At 38.9% G+C, this 18,866-nt stretch overlaps 1 protein-coding gene across 1 annotated transcript; it reads left to right on the plus strand.

Annotated features, from left to right (window-relative positions):
* Positions 1–217: 217 nt before the first annotated feature.
* Positions 218–5,918, plus strand: ankrd49 (ankyrin repeat domain 49). The gene is made up of 3 exons (XM_070828132.1): positions 218–446; positions 1,383–1,607; positions 5,167–5,918. Exons 2-3 carry the CDS (start codon positions 1,389–1,391, stop codon positions 5,641–5,643), a joined length of 696 nt encoding a protein of 231 aa, XP_070684233.1. The 5' UTR covers positions 218–446; positions 1,383–1,388; the 3' UTR covers positions 5,644–5,918.
* The last annotated feature ends 12,948 nt before the right edge of the window (positions 5,919–18,866 follow it).

Consider the following 18,866-nt stretch of genomic DNA (forward strand, 5'->3'; position numbering starts at 1 on the left):
AAGTTTAGTTCAACACAAATAATGGCCGATGGGTGGCAGAAACATGCAGACGCAACATCCGGACTGCCAAAAATTAGGCCAATGAAGAAGACAATCAGCAACGGCAGTAGTTATGGGTAATGGGGTCTTCTAACGGTGACGCTCTCTGAGACTAAGGCGATAAATGACTACATATCCCACATGTCTTCGCAATAATAAATCGCGGTTTGTTGTGAACGCGCAAACCTGGAACATGAGAGAGAAATTGTGCTAATTTGTAGTACTCCAAGTAGTTAAATCTCCAGTGACAGAGAGATATTGTTTACGCTCAGTCGTGTGCGTCAACGGTTAACGTCCTGTGTAACGTCAACATAGTATTCGGCCGTGACATGTGACGTAGACGTACGTGAACTGTTGGTGACTTTGACCAGAGCAGCAACTGAACCATCGGCTCTGTGTGTTTAAAGGTAACCTAATTAAGATAAACTCCACGAAGGGCGACTATATTAACTGAATGCAACGCTAATCTGCATGTTTGTTATGCTGTATGTAATGTTAATCCACAATAGCCAGCGTTACATCGCATTACACACAGCTGACAGCTAGCAAGCTAAAATTAATGCGCTGCAGTAAACCTTTAAGGTTAATGTTCAGTCTGTGTTGAAACTGTTTGAGATATAAAATCAATTTTATAGTCACTTCGGACACCTCAGTTCGTGTTGCTGTCGAACTGTTTTATAAATAACATAATAGGTGTTTCTAATATTTTGTTTATAGTGGGCTATAAACAAATTGTGATTGAAATCCAACTTGAAGAACCTTGGTGTTGAATCCTGAACTGGACATTTGAAGTTCCTGAAAATTACTTAACTGTTCTGTTTTTATGTTTTGTTGGTTTTAAGTTGAAATGGAAGCTCAATGCTTGCATATGTCCCTTTATGTCTTTGGCACCTGCCACTCACAGTCATGTCTATCGTGAATTGCAGGCAGGTGGGAAATGAGCTGCTGGTCACCTTGATTAAAATGTAAAAAAAAAAAATCAATGTAAACCAACGAAAGTGAAAGTTTTAAGACTAGATTTTAAAAAGCCACTAATCTGTCCTGATTCAGAATGAACTTCACAGACAAAACCCGAGTAACAAAGATATCCTGAGGCAGTGCAGCTTTTCAGGGACAGTGTGAATATTTTAAAATGTCTTTGATGTGCACAAGACATCAGATGGAAAATATTAATTAGTGCAATGGAATTATTAGTGGGGGGTTCAATCTAGGGGCACCAAAGGTAAAGCATTAATGATAAATAATGTAATAATAACAAATTGTCAAGTTTTCAACATTCTCACAGTATGTTTAACTTTTTCAATTTTGTGTCTTTTATGTCTTGGATTCTGTGACAACAACAGCAAGAGATGGAGTTTCCTGAAGATTTCAACCAGCTTGAGCTTCTTAACACACATGGACACCTGATCCCCCGAGGGGCCAGCAGCCTGTGGACCGGAAGCAAAGATGAGGAGGAAGAGATGGAGGAGGAGGAGGGGGACCACAGTGAGGAGTGGTATCTAGAAAAAGAGGAAACTCTCAGAGACAAACCACAGGAGCTCATTCTGTGGGCAGCGGAAAACAATCGTGTAAGTGATGTTTTGTTCTTGCACCACCGGCAGAACTCAAACTTTGCTTGTTTTTACCCACTAGAGGTAATCAGAGGTTACATTGGGCTTGAGATGACTGATACAGGATCAGCTCGTGCAGCTCATGAATTGTGGAAATTTTAACCTTTGAATCCTTCAAGATGCTTCTTTGACAATCTTTTTTGGTTCAGTATAAATATATGCATGGTAAAAAACAATTTTGGCTCAAAAATCACTTGAAATACCAACATTTATTCTGCACCTATTTCATTTGCCACCACAGGGCAATACTGGCTTTTTAATGGACGTAAACCTGTTTGGAAGAAGTTAAAAATGTGTTTTCAGTGTATGTTACTCTACTGTAACCCTAATAAGGGAACATCTTATAATACCTTATCTGATCATATGAACACATGGGTTCTCTGAATTATATGTGTTTTCTGAATATTTTTACTGACTGACTAATTCTTCCACACATCAAATGCTGGAATAGAGTTTAGGATTAACAGACATCTACGTGCACTTATTGCCTCATGTTCACAGCAACAGCTGCAGATGACAGGATCTCAGTCTCTCGTGACAAAGATGATCAGATTTATACGAGTCTTTCGAGTGATACACGTGATGTACGCCTAGCGTACTTTAGGGCAGACTTTAGGGCAGACTTTAGCAGCGGCGCTCATATTTCTGCTGCGGTGGTGCGCCACTACTAAATGAACATTAGGGAAACACTGTACTCAATACACCCCTCCCTCACTCACCCCAACAAGCATTTTTCAGAAATGCTAGTGTGTAAACTGCATGCAAGTATTATTTAATATTGTCAGTAAGTTGGATTGTGTGCCTGCTTTTTGATATTAACGTATTACATTTAATGAAGAGCCATTGAAGCCGACTAAATGTGCCTGTGAAAGACTGGCTGCTATGAATTCTCATTAAGTAAATAAAGTGTGTGCCACTCCATTAAGGGGGCTTTACATAGTAAAGGATTATTCTTCATTGGCACAGAGGAAACATTAAACAAGGAATCACATGTCTTTTACCTCCTGTACTCTTATCCTCTTATGCTAATTTGATTGAAATAACTGTCACATGTTTAACGTAGTGCTATGTGATAAAATTCACAATTCCTCAGACACCAAGAGTCCAAAATACAAAGGCACTGTAGTATAAAACAGAAAAGCAGCACATCTTGATATTGGAGAAGCTGGAAGCAGGGAATGGTTTGCGTTTTCAATTAAGAAAAAATGACTGAAACGACAAATCAATATTCAAAATCTTTGATCAATCAATTGACTGTCCTCTTTTAGCTGGTATTAAGATATTTGTTTTGATGGTTGTTTCTTGTGTTGAAGAGTCAAAATTAAATTAAAAAAAAAAAATCAGATTTACAGAAATAAAAGCACGTCCTGGCTATATGCACAGCATAAAACATACAAACATTAGTGGAAAAATTGATTGCACTAGTGTAACATCCCTGAATGATCATCAGATCCCCTCTTGAATCCACCTCGCCACCCAACATTGTTTTTTCCTCACTAACACCAGCTCACAATAACACAAAGATGTCAAAGGCAAGAGCGAAACAGCCACAGCAGCCAAGTCTGCTATGAGAAAAATGATGTGTTCTTTGAATATTAAACTATGCAAACCTGTTCTAGTAGGACCTCCAAAAACAAGTATGAACCACAAAATAAAAATGATATGGGACCTTTAGCAACTCTCACTTTTGAATTGGCCCTTCACCGATTTTACACGTGAAGATCAGATTTATGGTCATGGTTCAGACCACTCAGACTGTGAGAACAGTATGAATCTCTGAAGGACGCTTCGTCACGTCTGAGAAAACAAATTTATGACAGAGACCAGTCAGGGAACGTCTAATGAAAGATGCTATTGAGTTTAGGATCCACAGTTCATTATATCTTTAGCAATCACTTTTAAATTTTCAAATCTGTCCCTTGCAAGTCTAATTTTATGAAAGTGACATACTTGATTATTCTTGTTGTTTTTATTAAAGTACACCTGTTAGCGTTGACAGAATTGTAGAGAACCTTTCCATTTTGGAGCCCTCATGAAATGTGTGTTCAGTTGTCTGTATTGTTTCCCATGATGCATGGTATTTAGCCAGTCAAAGCCATCAGTTAATTCAGCTTAAGTGTGCCGAATGCAAATGGGAGTTGAGTAGTATGCCACTCATATTCCACCTGCATATGTCACTGATCGGCCACAGGTCAGACTGTCACATCAGCGTCTCCCTCTGATGCAGATGCAGATGTAATGCCAATGAGCTGGTTTCACGTCAACCACTGCTGTAAATGTTTATATGTTTGTCTTTAACTATTTAGTATGTAACACAAAATAGTGCCATAAATAAGGAATGTGTAAGTTCTTCTTGTTTGCTCAGTAGCTTTTGAAAGGACCGTAAAGTAATTTACTTTGAATCCAACTAACCAAATAGTACTTGTTATTACGGATTATTTTTGGCATGTTTATTATTTTTATTTAATTATTAGTAGAACACGATCTCACATTACATCATATAAAACTCTACGTTGTGTAAAATTAACCACGCATGTGTATGGCAAATTGTCTATTATTCAGCATAAATACTTTGAATGTGTACCTGCTTGCTGTCATCGTAGCATAACCCATTTTCTACTGGAAGCTATGATTGGCTTAGACATCGGGGTATTTTCTCACTATCTTCAGATAGGCTGAAATGACCATGTGTGTATGCATTCATTAGACCTGATAAAGTTTTAATGTAAATTCCAACATATATATCTACATATATTTATATATAGACATTGGTAATGCATATGCATCTATCGACCGTTCGCTCTATATGAAATACATCTTAATGAGATTAAGTGATGATCAGTGAGAAAATACCTTGATGTTAATGCCAGTCATATCTATGTCAGTCAAGTCAGTCATGGACCAGTGTAAAATGGTGGCCCTTAATCAAACAAGTGTAAGAATTAGATTAAGAAACAAGGTAAACAAATTGTCCAACTGTTTCTTAATGAAATAATTCAGATTGTGTGAAAGATGTTGATGGCTCTGGGTTTAGTGGCTGTTAAATGCTGTGAGTCAGAACAAGTTACCAAATGGCTGGCAGATACAGTAACTAGCTTCTGTAGATTCATTTATTTCAGGTGTAATCAATACAGACACTCATTGTCATTCATTTCAAGAGCATTGCGCATATCCCAACAACAGAACAGACAAACTTAGGAAATAAAGACAATGAAAATGTGCATTTACAGCAGTACTTGTCATAAAACTAGCTCATTAAATCTGCATTTGCATCAGAGGGTGGCCTACCACTTGACGCTGATCGCCATCAGCCACTTTTTGATCTCTGCACTACGGCTCAGATTGATGATAAGGCAGTAAGGAATTTTAAGTATACAGAGAGACTGGAACAGGATTTAAAATCGTTAAGGCAATATGTAATTATTCCTGTTACAGGACCTCCTCACGTCAAATATATCTCATGAGACTGTTAAATTGTAGTTTCCTGACCCTCAGCATCTCTGTGGTCTTCTTTCAGCTTTCAACAGTCCACAAGTTGTTAACCACTGATGCATTGCTGGTGCACTGCTGCGATGAAGACTGTTACACTCCACTGCACCGTGCAGCATACAGCGGCCACGCTGATATGGTTTCTGCATTACTCGCTGCTGGGTCGAAGGTTAACTCTCGTACCATCGATGGCTGGACGCCCCTTCACAGCGCCTGCCGCTGGAGCCGCGTCACTGTGGCGAGTTCCCTCCTGCAACACGGAGCCGAGCTGAACGCCCAGACCAATGGTGGGCTCACACCACTACACCTGGCAGCTTCACACGCCAGCTCCATTAAAACAGACTCCGCTCACACCTTAGAGCTCCTCCTCTCTCAGCGGCACCTGAAGCCGGGGCTCCGCAGCAGCAGCGGGGAGACGGCCAGTGAGGTGGCCCGACGTAGTGGCCCACATCACTTCCTGTTTGAGATGGTAGAAGACTGTGCCAGTGTCGTACCCATCTCATGAATCAATGTGCACGCAAAGTCTCACTCTTACACATTTGTGTTTTTGCCCTTTTCATATCCTTGTAATTACAACGAACAGCAGGTACATGAAAGTTCATTTTACAGTTTAAAACGGAGAACATACAAACTCAATCTGCCCTCCTGGTGCTCATTACTTGAATGTGAATACGCTATGACAGACACATGTAGACATCCTCCTTTCCTGAGCACAGCCATGATCTCAAGGCTATGTATGTTTTCTGTTGAAGCACCATAATAAATTGATGCAGCATCTCTGAAGTAATATTCACTTTACATCATTGATCTTTTCTTAAAATCAGATGCACACTCTTAAGGTCAGCCCCTGTCTCTTAGTAATTAGCATTTAACTTATGAATTTGTGAAAGAACTAGTAGATGTGCTATCATCATAAAGAAAATATGAAAAGACTAATATGAAGCAGGTGGTCATTAAAACCCACACAGCACTGACAGGTTCACAGATCTCAAAGGAGGTGTTTTTTTGAACCTGTTGGAGTCCTTGAGGTTGGACCAGGCTTATAATCTACAGTAATTGGCTGCCTAAAATGCATTCTGATTGTGCTGAAATGAAAGATTGAGCTTTGCTGAGGTGTGCATGTTACAAGCTAAAACTAGTAATACACTTGTGACATTGAATGTTTCTGTTTTTATGTGCCCTCAATTTTATATCTAGACATAATTCCGGTTATGTTGGCAGTCAGTGTCTAATAACAGCAAAAAGTTATTTGGAAGTAGAAGTTCAATCATGTCACATCAGTATGTCACAGTTTTTCTTAACTACAGTGGTATAGATGAGGTTTTTAATAGCTTTATATAGTCAGTAGGTCTATTGTATGAGGTGTCTCATTAAAACTGTCAACTTTTTAAAATCCTGATAAAACAAAAATGCAATCACTAAAGTTTCCCATTAAACAGAGACATTTGTAGAAAAACTACATGTTTTAATATAATTTTTATATATCTAAAGTATTAGAAAAGATATTCAGCCCTCAAAAAATCTCTAAAATCAGAACTGGAAACTTATCATTTGATATATAAAGACTTTAAAAATTAAGCTACAGCTTTGGAAGGCCAAAGCTAATTTCTTTCATTAAATAATAAGTCAGGCAAAAGGGAACATAAAAATGTTATGCTAAAGTATTGTTCAACTCAGGACATTTTGTTATAAAGATCTATGGTTAAATGGGATTATACAAGATGACAATTTGGCTGTTGCTCACAATAATAATAATAATAATAATAACAATAATAATAATAATAATAAATGTTATTTAGGATGCCTTTCAAGGCTCTCAAGGTCGCTGTATAGAATACAAATAAAAGTACAATACAACAAGTAAAAACGGGTATAAAAACAAACAATAAAATACAGAAACAGTGCAAAATGATCAGAGGGAGTAGGAAAGTTTGAAAAGATGGGTTTTGAGTCTGGTTTTGAAGAGGGGTAAGGAGTCAGTGTTGCGGAGGTCAGGGGGGAGTGAGTTCCACAACTGGGGAGCCGAGCGGCTGAATGCTCGGTCCCCCATGGTGACATAGTTGTGATCAAAATTAGGAAAATCTACTCCACCCCATGCAATCTGGGTTCAGAGCAAAGCACTACTGAAACTACACACTGCTACTTCCTTAAGTCATTAGCCTCAATAATGGAGGTTTGGTGGGCACCATATTTCTGAGAAGCAGTATTTCATGAACAGCACACTCTCACTCAGTGCTCCTCTCTAAGTTGTCTAAACTTTCTGTAAATGTACTGAATTGCACTTAGTCTTACTCACTTGACTGCTCTCAGTGCATCCAAAAAAAGAACATTAAATCCTAATGTCACTAAACCCTGCGTTACAGGAGTGCCACAAGGTTCCATCTTAGGACCGTTGTAGTTCAGAGTATATATCGGTGATCTTCCCTCTGTGTGTGATGATGTGGCGACCCTGATGTATGTGGACGATATGGTCTTATATACACATAGGAAAGACTGAACAAGTCGCTGGCAAGCTGTCATTAACAATGACAAAAGTTGCAGAGTGGGCTCAGTTACTCATGTCTCACTCAGAATATTCAGAAAATAAAGACCATGTATCTTTTTAGGAATTTTCCAAATATTTATGTACATTTACATACAAAAGATAAAAGATTATTTTCATTACTGCATATTCTGCTAGTAGACAATAAAACCTTAATTAACCTTAAATGTCACATTAGGTCACACCATATTGAACCCCTGAGACCCCTGGGCAGGAAATCACGACAGCATCATAATTGCGATATAAAATGATGCTCAACTTTGTATCCCACTCAGTGGATGAAATATTCAGAGCTTTGTTCATCTCCGCTCTGTGCAAATGAGCAAGCACTTCAAGGTTTTCTTCAAAGGCAGAATGTAGTATCCCTAAATGAGACTCTGCTTTTGTACAATGTGCTTTTTCTCTCAGAGCCATTTGAAAGCCTTCTTCAATTAACTGTTTGACAGATGAAGCATCAGAAAATGGATGCAAAAAACAGATGCCTTCCAATGTTATTTTGTCCAAAAGTCAAAAACCCAAAGGTATTATTATGTGGTTATGTAAGAGACAGAGAAGCATCAAATCCTCATATCTGAGAAGCCAAAACCTTCAACTTTTGTTGAATATTGTAAACTATTAATCAGTTATCAAAACAATTGCAAATAACATTACTCGGACGTAACGTCAGGACAGCTCAGCAGGATTCAGGTTTGTGCCTTTGGCTTTTTCAATATTATTTAGGATATCAGAATCAGAATCAGAATCAACTTTACTGGCCAAGGTTGTACAAGCAAACAAGGAATTTGACTCCGGTGAAACTTGTCTCTCTACGTACAGTAAGAAAATTAGAAATAAACTACAACAATAAGAATAGGATATTGAGAGAAGAGACAAACAATTATTGTCTGATCAACATATGCAGGCCTCAGGGGGTTTTAAATTATCTGTTTGTTATTAAATGTAATCCATCTAGAAAAATGTTAAGTTTGATCATAAGCTGCAACAACCTGTTTTTATGTGTCGTAAGAAGTAAAAGCACAAATTGTACATTAGGACTAAATCTATCAACAGTATAATGTATTCTTCTGCTGGTCACCAGGTAACATAATATATCTCTCCAATCCACATGTAACGTGCATTTAAAGAGTTTGAAATCAGGATGTACTTTATAATAAGACAACATGGAACAGCTGCAAGCATCAAGAGTCCTTAATGTTCTCCCTCAGCCTGGTAGGGGACCACTTAAACCTGTCCTACCTACCTCTTTCTATAGAAAGTACAAAACACGTGTTGTAAAAATCTGCCGGTGGTAAATGTGTTTCTGTGTGCTCTTGTTTGTCCGTCTTTCTGAGGAGCTATCTTACTCTTTATTACATTTAGAGATTTTTGAACAGGGAGGACATTACGTCTTTGAGGATATATCCTCACATCTTCAGGCGGTGATGCATGAGGTTCAGTTAGGGGCCTACGCAATGTATTTTTGTCAGTGACGGTCATTAAGAGTACAGAAATGTGGTTATGATAATATATATCCTTCCTCAAACCTCTTTTTCAGTTTTTACTGCAAACTATAATCACAATACTGACACAATACAACGTAGAAACAGTAATTGGGTAGGTGCTGAAAATGCTCTGAAGAGTTGAATGATGATTATTTGTTGGTTCATTAACAACCATTGTTCATGATTGACTCCTTTCACATTACACATAGTAATTATTTCCACTGCTAATACAAAAATATTGGTGAGTGCAGTTAAGGTTACTAAAGACATTTAAAACTACAATCCAGAGATTTTCATTTCAGCAAGTGCCTCAAAACAACAAAACAACCCGGAGAGCAACACAGGAGGTAACTGTTTGTTTTCCTTGTCACAATCTACTGACAACTTGGTTGTTTAACATGGCCGTGATCATTCCCTAACCCTAACAAAGCGTTTGTTACTGTAAAGTCCCCTAACATCATTTTAATCCAAATAATGATTTGCCCCTTATCTCGATAAAGTGTTCATCATAATCCAAACCATGATCTTTCCCTAAACCTTAACCACAGTGTTGTCACATCATAAAACTGATTATCTTTGAACCGTGGTGGTTGTGTTTTTTTTTACAAAGGTATGGACAAACAGCATATTTTGTCTTTAAATTTGGAGGACTTGTTGATCCAGTAAAAGCATGCAAGCATAAAAAAACAGACAAAAAACACTAAATTAACACTAACTAAACGCATGCACAATAAATACACATAAAATCACATCAGTCAAGAATAATCTACACAAAGTGTAGTGCTACACAGCTGCAATATGTGGGTTTTAGAAGGCAAAGATGAATCAATTATTTACTTTTTGGGGGGGTTCATGAATGTTTTAACATTTAATCAGTGAGGCAGCTGGGGAATCTTCCAGAAGACTAATTATGGGTGTTTTATCAGCTCCTCCATCGCTCTCTTTGGCCCGCAGTGCTCGTCTCCTTCGTTTTGATTGGCCACAGCCAGGTGGCCCAAAGATTTTGCTCTGCCGCCCAAAGTTCAGCATGGTGAACTGTGCACGTTTATGTGGGCGGCAACCACTTCATACTCCTACAGTCACGATTGAAAACGCTCTCCCTCTGACATTGTACCCTCACTGCCCAAATAAGTACCATAACTAGTGGTGACGGCTTACTTGACAGCAGTGCGAAAGCCACTTAATTCCTCCCCCTGACATAATCATTTGAGCTTTTGTCAGCGTCTGTGTCACTTGGTGCACATACAAATATAATGCAAGTAAGACAGATTTCTAGCAGAAAGCATTGCTTTCTTCCTGGCCTGCAATTTGCTCAGGTCAGTGACAGCATAAATGTCCTCATTATCACAGCAATCTTTGTTGTTTTTCAGCTGAATAACAGTGTGTCTACATCTTGTGACAGTCGGCATTGAAATTGGCTGAGGATTATTTTTTTCAAAACAGGCAATAAAGGAAAGAAAATTCGGTCATCTTTTAGAGTGAATGTGTGTAACGAGTGTCCCAGTTTCTCAAATGCAAACATTTCTGATCAATTTTTACATGCTCACATGTTTAGGCTCAGGCTTAAAGAATGTCATGTTCACTATTCAATCTTTGAGCTAGTCTCTACAGTATAATCAGTCATTTACACCAAGTGTACTTGATCACTTTTAATTACATCCATTTTCCCTATTTTTTTACAAGGCTAAATTTATGCGTTGTGTTTCTTTCTTTAGGTGGTATGATTTGGCAAACAACAAACTTTGTGTTTACAAGATGAGAAAAATTGAAAAAAAATGAAAGCGTGAGGTAATAGTCAGTCGAATGTACAGTATATATATACAGTAATCGCCCACTGGTTTGTGTGCCCTGGTTTGATTTGGTTATTGGTCAGAAGGCGCGGTTGGGGGGTTTCATTTGAATGCAATATCCAATCAGATTGAAGCCAAATCTGATCCTTTTTAATGGGTTGTGGTTAAAAGTTAAGTGTATAATTGTTTTTTAATCTCATTATAGGTACCTGTAATAGCTGCCATGACAGTTTTGTTTGACACCCAGTCAGATGAAATATAGACACATTTCATGTCTGTGTAAAAGGGAGGAAGGTGTTTTTGACTGCCCCTGCTTAAGGTTTTAGGAGATCACTCTAGCTGATGTTATGTCTGAGCAATCTCCAGTATGAGGAAAGACACCAGAAAACCCTAAGAGACCAGAAGTGATTGAGTTAAAGCACATAAGAGAGTGGTGCGTCATTAATTACGACAGTGAAGGCATCGTGGATGTGGAAGGGCACAGTAGGAAAGTCAAGTGTTTGCACCACAATGGTGTAAACTAGTTCTTTTGGCCAGGGCCCAGGGAAGAGATGAGTTGGTACCATGATGGGCAGATACTTTGCCTAATGCAAGAGCCACAAGCTCTGAACAGGGCGTCTGTTTGGAAGTACAGTGGGGCAAAAAAGTATTTAGTCAGCCACTAATTGTGCAAGTTCTCCCACTTAAAAAGATGAGAGAGGCCTGTAATTTTCATCATAGGTACACTTCAACTATGAGAGACAGAATGGGGGGAAATAATCCAGGAAATCACATTGTAGGATTTTTAATGAATTAATTGGTAAATTCCTCGGTAAAATAAGTATTTGGTCACCTACAAACAAGCAAGATTTCTGGCTCTCACAGACCTGTAACTTCTTCTTTAAGAGGCTCCTCTGTCCTCCACTCGTTACCTGTATTAATGGCACTTGTTTGAACTCGTTATCAGTATAAAAGACACCTGTCCACAACCTCAAACAGTCACACTCCAAACTCCACTATGGCCAAGACCAAAGAGCTGTCAAAGGACACCAGAAACAAAATTGTAGACCTGCACCAGGCTGGGAAGACTGAATCTGCAATAGGTAAGCAGCTTGGTGTGAAGAAATCAACTGTGGGAGCAATTATTAGAAAATGGAAGACATACAAGACCACTGATAATCTCCCTCGATCTGGGGCTCCACGCAAGATCTCAGCAAAAGAGAACCACACGGGGGGACCTAGTGAATGACCTGCAGAGAGCTGGGACCAAAGTAACAAAGGCTACCATCAGTAACACACTACGCCGCCAGGGACTCAAATCCTGTAGTGCCAGACATGTCCCCCTGCTTAAGCCAGTACATGTCCAGGCCCGTCTGAAGTTTGCTAGAGAGCATTTGGATGATCCAGAAGAGGATTGGGAGAATGTCATATGGTCAGATGAAACCAATATAGAACATTTTGGTAAAAACTCAACTTGTCGTGTTTGGAGGAGAAAGAATGCTGAGTTGCATCCAAAGAACACCATACCTACTGTGAAGCATGGGGGTGGAAACATCATGCTTTGGGGCTGTTTTTCTGCAAAGGGACCAGGACGACTGATCCGTGTAAAGGAAAGAATGAATGGGGCCATGTATCGTGAGATTTTGAGTGAAAACCTCCTTCCATCAGCAAGGGCATTGAAGATGAAACGTGGCTGGGTCTTTCAGCATGACAATGATCCCAAACACACCGCCCGGGCAACGAAGGAGTGGCTTCGTAAGAAGCATTTCAAGGTCCTGGAGTGGCCTAGCCAGTCTCCAGATCTCAACCCCATAGAAAATCTTTGGAGGGAGTTGAAAGTCCGTGTTGCCCAGCGACAGCCCCAAAACATCACTGCTCTAGAGGAGATCTGCATGGAGGAATGGGCCAAAATACCAGCAACAGTGTGTGAAAACCTTGTGAAGACTTACAAAAAACGTTTGACCTCTGTCATTGCCAACAAAGGGTATATAACAAAGTATTGAGATTAACTTTTGTTATTGACCAAATACTTATTTTCCACCATAATTTGCAAATAAATTCTTTAAAAATCAGACAATGTGATTTTCTGGATTTTTTTTTCTTGTTTTGTCTCTCATAGTTAAGGTATACTTATGATGAAAATTACAGGCCTCTCTCATCTTTTTAAGTGGGAGAACTTGCACAATTGGTGGCTGACTAAATACTTTTTTGCCCCACTGTATGTGGAAGAGCAATTACAATGATGCCGAGAAATTATTGTACTCCCCAAATGAAATTGAGTTTTTAATCAACTTTTCAGTTTTTTTAAAAGTACAGTATTTTCCCAGTGTTCTGAAGATGACATTTTGATCACGGTGCCATATTGTTATAGCCTGAAATTAAATGTTCAATTGCTCAGATAGCTGATGATGAAATTATTCTTAGTAATGATTAAGGGTTTACTATTTTTTAGCAAATGATGTGTTCGCCCATTAATGCATTTGTTCAGAGTTCAGAGTTAGCAAAACCTTTTGTGTGATTTCTTTATAAACAAATCCTATTAAATACTATTGGTTGAAAATTTGACCAGAGGTCTTTGCTATTACATTTTATTTAAAAACAAAAAAGAAGGTGCAGCTGCTGCAAATTTGATAAGCAAACTAATATTTTGCAGTAATTTCATTTTCATCAAAAGACCTTTTCTTGTAACTAAAATACATTTTTGAGAGAGGGACTAAATGTCTTTCTGAAAATGTACATTCCATAATCACCATGCAATTAAAATGTATTCACTCTATGTTGAATTTTGTCCGTGACAGGATGGACATATTTTGCAGTTTGCCTGTGAAATGTCTGCTTGCAGTTAATTTATAAAAAGTTCTGGAGCTTGACCAATTGGAAAATCACAGGTTTTTTTTAAGGTAATTGTGAAGCCTCAAAGGCACCGTGTTGTGATTCTGACCCATGTCTAGCTCAGGTTTACCTTTGCTATCTATGCTAAATCCTCCATTTCTATTCACTCTGTTCTGGTGCAATGAATTTCACCGTGGGCAGTTTTTGTTAAGTCTTGTTTTGTCTGTAGAAAGTAGCAAACTTTAACGAAAAAGTGTTATATGAACAATGAAATGCATTCATCTCATTTGTTAAGACGAGAAAACTCCACGGGGCATGTTTAAGTGGTGAACTTTAAAGCTGCTGGTGGGTGGATTTTGTTTGCAAATTTTGTGCAGAGCCAGGTTAGCTGTTTCCTTGTTTCCAGTCTTTAAGGTAACGGCTTCTTGGCTCCGGTGTATTCTTAACACGCACGTGAGTGTGGTATAAATTTTCTCATCAAACTCTCTGCAAGGAAGCCAACGAGCATATTTACCAAAATAGCACACTGTACCTTTAAACCTGAACTAACTTCGTATTCACGCTAAACAATTTTAAAACCATTCATTTCAATCACTGGCTCATTTCTGTACATCTATCTCATGTTCCACTATACAACATTAGAATGAGCGACCAGCGAGTATTGTTCTTTGCTTTGATAATCATAACACTGCACATTATTTTAGCTGTAATTTGATTAAGCTATTCTAGCCCTACCTTATTTTAACTTCAATATACGTAGAAGGGATTATAATTATTTCATTGATTGCTTTGAGGCATTTTCTCTCATCAACAATTGAAGTAGGGAATGCATATGAATCAGAGACGTAAGGTCGAACAAACACAGATGTAATGAGAGGAACGCCCATAGTTTGTGGTAGACCAGTGTGTGATGTGTGTTGTGATAATGACATAGACTCTATATCATAGTGAATACATTTCACCTTGACATCTCCAGATCAAACCAGACCTGCAGATTTAAAGTCCACTCTGGTACACAAAAACAATGTGTCAGAGCTGGGATAATGATTTTTCAGCTAGACAGTTGTGGGTAGTTAACACAGCATCACAACTAGAAATATCCTTCATTTTGACAATTACATACTCCAGTTAACGTAATTGGCTGCTAGTTGAGGGAGAATGAAGTCTGTGATGTGGATGTGGATGCAAATGCAGTCTCATTTTTACAGCAGCAGGAGGACAAACAAGGGCCTGTGGCATGAGTCTGTGTCTGCGGGTTAATTTTACTCCCCGTTGAAATCTGGTTAAACACCAGCTGACAGGAAAGTCATTAGAAGTCATGTCTTTGGAGTCAAGACTTTGTTCTTCCATTTTCATGCTCAGGTGTGTCTGAGGCAAATTGCAGACGTGAAATGTCAGCTGGGGTCAAATCAGTGTGACAGAACACAGCTAATTGTATATTTGTTCAGCAGTCGGCCGCACTGGGACGAGGCACTGTGCCCTTAACTGTAGTGGTGTAACGATAAGTGTTGATACCAGTGAAGCATGAAAGTTTGTTCTTGACCTTGGAAATAGTAGTTCCACATAATCATTTCCCCTGAAGGTCCACTTATAAACCCTTAAACTCCATGGCACACTCTTCATTATTTCTGGGTCAGCTGAGCAAACATCACCTGCTGATGAAGACTGTGAGATGCTGTTGAAAAATAGAAATATTCAAATGCATATTTCAGATGAATGTTTTAAGCTTGATGTCAACTTGTGTTGATGCCTCTTCATTATGTAGAGACTAGATGATGAATACAACTGCGTGTGAGTTCTGTATCCATTTAAAAGGGATTTAAGGAGCCTATTTCAGTGCTAAATCAAGATCCAGACCATCTTTAACACTATCATCTCTAACACTAATCTAATTTCATGAAATTCTGTCTGGCCTGTCTCAATAGGGAATTGAATGTCCTCAGGATTGTGGAGAATTCACTGTTGTCTCTGAAAACATATTAGATACAGTGCTGCACTGAACACATCACCTCACTTCAGACCCTGTTTGCTTAAAACAGACTCACTCCTCCAGACTGAGTTACAGAGCCATGACTCACTTATCTCATATGAGGGCTTCAGACAGGTTTAGCTACTGTTTTAAATGGCACCAGAGAAAAAGATGTGAATTCATTGTAACTTTTAATCTGTTATTGTCTAAAACTTTATCGGTATGCAAAGAAATTGTTGGATGGGGATAAATAATAATGTGTGCACATGTATGTTTACCTAATAAACACAGTTCTCGGAGTGTAATTTGTGCTGCTTGCTGTCATTTTATATGACAGTGTATTATTAGTGTTTACATCTCATCTGTTGCTTTATTTAAGGCAATAAAAACACTGATTTAACTTAATTTTCACAGTTAAATTGCATATGATGCTGTAAACAATAGACATGTTATGCAGGCAACACAGCACATATTAATAGTCTGCTATACAGAAAAACAGACCGTAGGATGTCCTAATTGACCAATTAGAATCAAGTCTTCAACAAAGCCGTGTAATAAGTAAATTTAATTTGACCGCACTTTCTCTCAAGGGAAGGAAGGGATGCAGGCAATACAGAAGTAAACAGAATGTTTAATTAACACAACTGCAGGGCTATTTTGCCATCTGTGTGTGTGTGTGTGTATGTGTGTGTGTCCCTTTAAAAGTGTGTTTTTAAGTGTATCCAGGGGTGAAGGAGTTCACTGTCACCAGCTGACATACGGTACCCTCTGAGGAGCCGTTATCCGTGGTAGAAAATCACAAATGTTTCAATGGGTGTGTTGGGAAACAAATGTAAAAACTGTTCTAACACAACCACAACATAACCAAGATAAGCTGAAGTAAGATGATATCTTTTAAATCACAGAGGGAATGAGGGAGTAAAGCAAATACCTGCATAAATATTGTAAATATTGTAATATCAGCATGAATCTGAGGCTGCGGCGGAAGTTACTGGAGTGTATTCAGAACCTGCAGGACTGGGAAGCACAGCTGCTCTGAAGCTCCTGAGACTGATGACCAAACATGAGAGTCCTCGATTCCTTGGTGGTTCGGGGAATACACAGATATGCACACACACTGTTGTTGCACAGAGCAGCTGATGGGACGAGTCATTTGTATTCTACCAGCTGAGCTTTATATTATCACAATTACAGCTATTCAATCTAAATCCCCCAGTGGTATTAATCAGAAGGAAAAAAAACATGTTTCATGATGTAAATTTTCTTTCCCAGTCTGCATAAATGTATCTGATCATCCTGCAGGAAGGATAAACAGTAATTAAGTGTTGAGAGAAGAGGATGAAAATGTCTAGTTAATCAGCTACCAAGGTTCAAATGGTAAACGGTCTGTATCTGTATGGCACCTTTCTAGTCATTTTGACTACTCAAAGCTCTTTTACATTACATCCTCGTTCGCCCATTCACACATCATTCATACAGAAGGAGTCTAAGATGGAGGAGACTATTCTTTCACACACTGAAGCTACGCTTTAGGAGTAAGTTGGGGTTCAGTGTCTTGAACCACCGATCTGCCGACTGATGGACGGCCCGCTCTACGTCTGAGTCACAGCCGATGACAACATAATAGCTACAATGAGTAAACACAGTTTCTTAAAGAGGCAAATCTTCCAAACACAGTCAAGCAGAGAGGCCAAGTTGCACATTAAGTATTTCCAGGGAACCTTAAAGGATTAGTCTAGATCTTTTGGGGGACACAAATTCATTAGATCATTACAGCTCATGTCTGTAGGGTAAATATGAAGCTGTAGCTTAGCTTAACATAAAGACTGAAAGCTCTGTCTGAACGTAGTAAAAGTTATGACCAGGCACATGACTTCCTGTTAAACAGATATGTCATTTTTACACTTTTAGATGAAACAGACAAGGTGTGTGACGTGCGGGTCAGCAGGCTTAACACACCTAACAAAAAGCTTACAAGGAAAAGATGGGCTTGTGTCACGAATGTACTCACATGTGAAGTCTTTTGTCGTGAAGCTTTCGGTCTTTTAGGCACACATGGCCAAGCCAAATCCATACCACACATACACACACACACACACACACACACACACACACACACACACACTCACAGACACATTCACGAAGGGAGAACATGCATGACCTCCAAGATCCAAGATTCAAAGACTTTATTGTCACATGCTCAGCAGTTACATGAAGCAATCACTGGCAGTGAAATTCTTGTGTCTCTGGTTCCCGGTAACACTGCTAACAGTATCAAGTAAGTAATATAAATAAGGTATATACAACTAAAAAGGTAATAAGAAAATAGAATAAAATGTACAGCTAAATAGATAATAGATAAATAGAGGTGCAAAATAGGGCAGTGCAAAATTGTTGTGCAGATTATGGGCAGTTTAAAAGTGTTATGGCCTGAGGGATGAAACTGTCTCTGAGCCTGCTGGTGCGGGTTCGGATGCTGCGGTACCGACGGCCAGGCGGCAGCAGGCAGAACAGTTTGTGGCTGGGGTGGTAAGAGTCCTTGACGATACTGGTGGCCTTCTTCCTTCAGGCACATTTCAGGCCCTGCGGACCAAAGCTTAGCAATCATGTAAAATAAAATGTTCTCTACAATATATTAGGCCAAAGAAAGTGAGGAAAGAAAAGCTGCGCCGCTGAGTTCACTGATGGCTCTTAGAGAGGTCTGCCTGAGTCTGTCTTTGTAAATTAGATGTTATTACTGTAGGCCTGGGGCTGCACACGTTACCGCTTTCAAACTGACAGTCACTTTTGATTGCCTTGATGGTTTTATTGGCACAGGAGAGAATCTGTGTTCATAGTTAAAAAGATACAGCTCCTTTATTTCTATTCTACACAAATCCTGTGATTTGACATTTAAATATCCATTATGACAAGTTTCAGTCTTAAGGAACAAGTGTGATTAATAGTTTTTTCAGTTTTTGTTTTATATCAATAGTTTTTCTTTATTTCTATTATTTTCTACATTGCAGATTAATATTGAAGAACACACACCTCCTGAACAACTTCAACACTTGTTGGAAAACCATTTCAGGTGACGACCTCATGAAGCTGACTGACAGAGTGCCAAGAATATAGAAAACTGTCAGCAAAGCAAAA

Source organism: Pempheris klunzingeri, chromosome 3 (genome assembly GCF_042242105.1).
Source record: "Pempheris klunzingeri isolate RE-2024b chromosome 3, fPemKlu1.hap1, whole genome shotgun sequence".
NCBI classification, from domain to species: domain Eukaryota; kingdom Metazoa; phylum Chordata; class Actinopteri; order Acropomatiformes; family Pempheridae; genus Pempheris; species Pempheris klunzingeri.

Coding starts and splice junctions, on each gene's coding strand:
- ankrd49 (XM_070828132.1), top strand. CDS start 1,389: ATGGAGTTTCCTGAAGATTTCAACCAGCTTGAGCTTCTTAACACACAT. Junction 1,608..5,166: donor GGGCAGCGGAAAACAATCGT/GTAAGTGATGTT, acceptor GTCTTCTTTCAG/CTTTCAACAGTCCACAAGTT.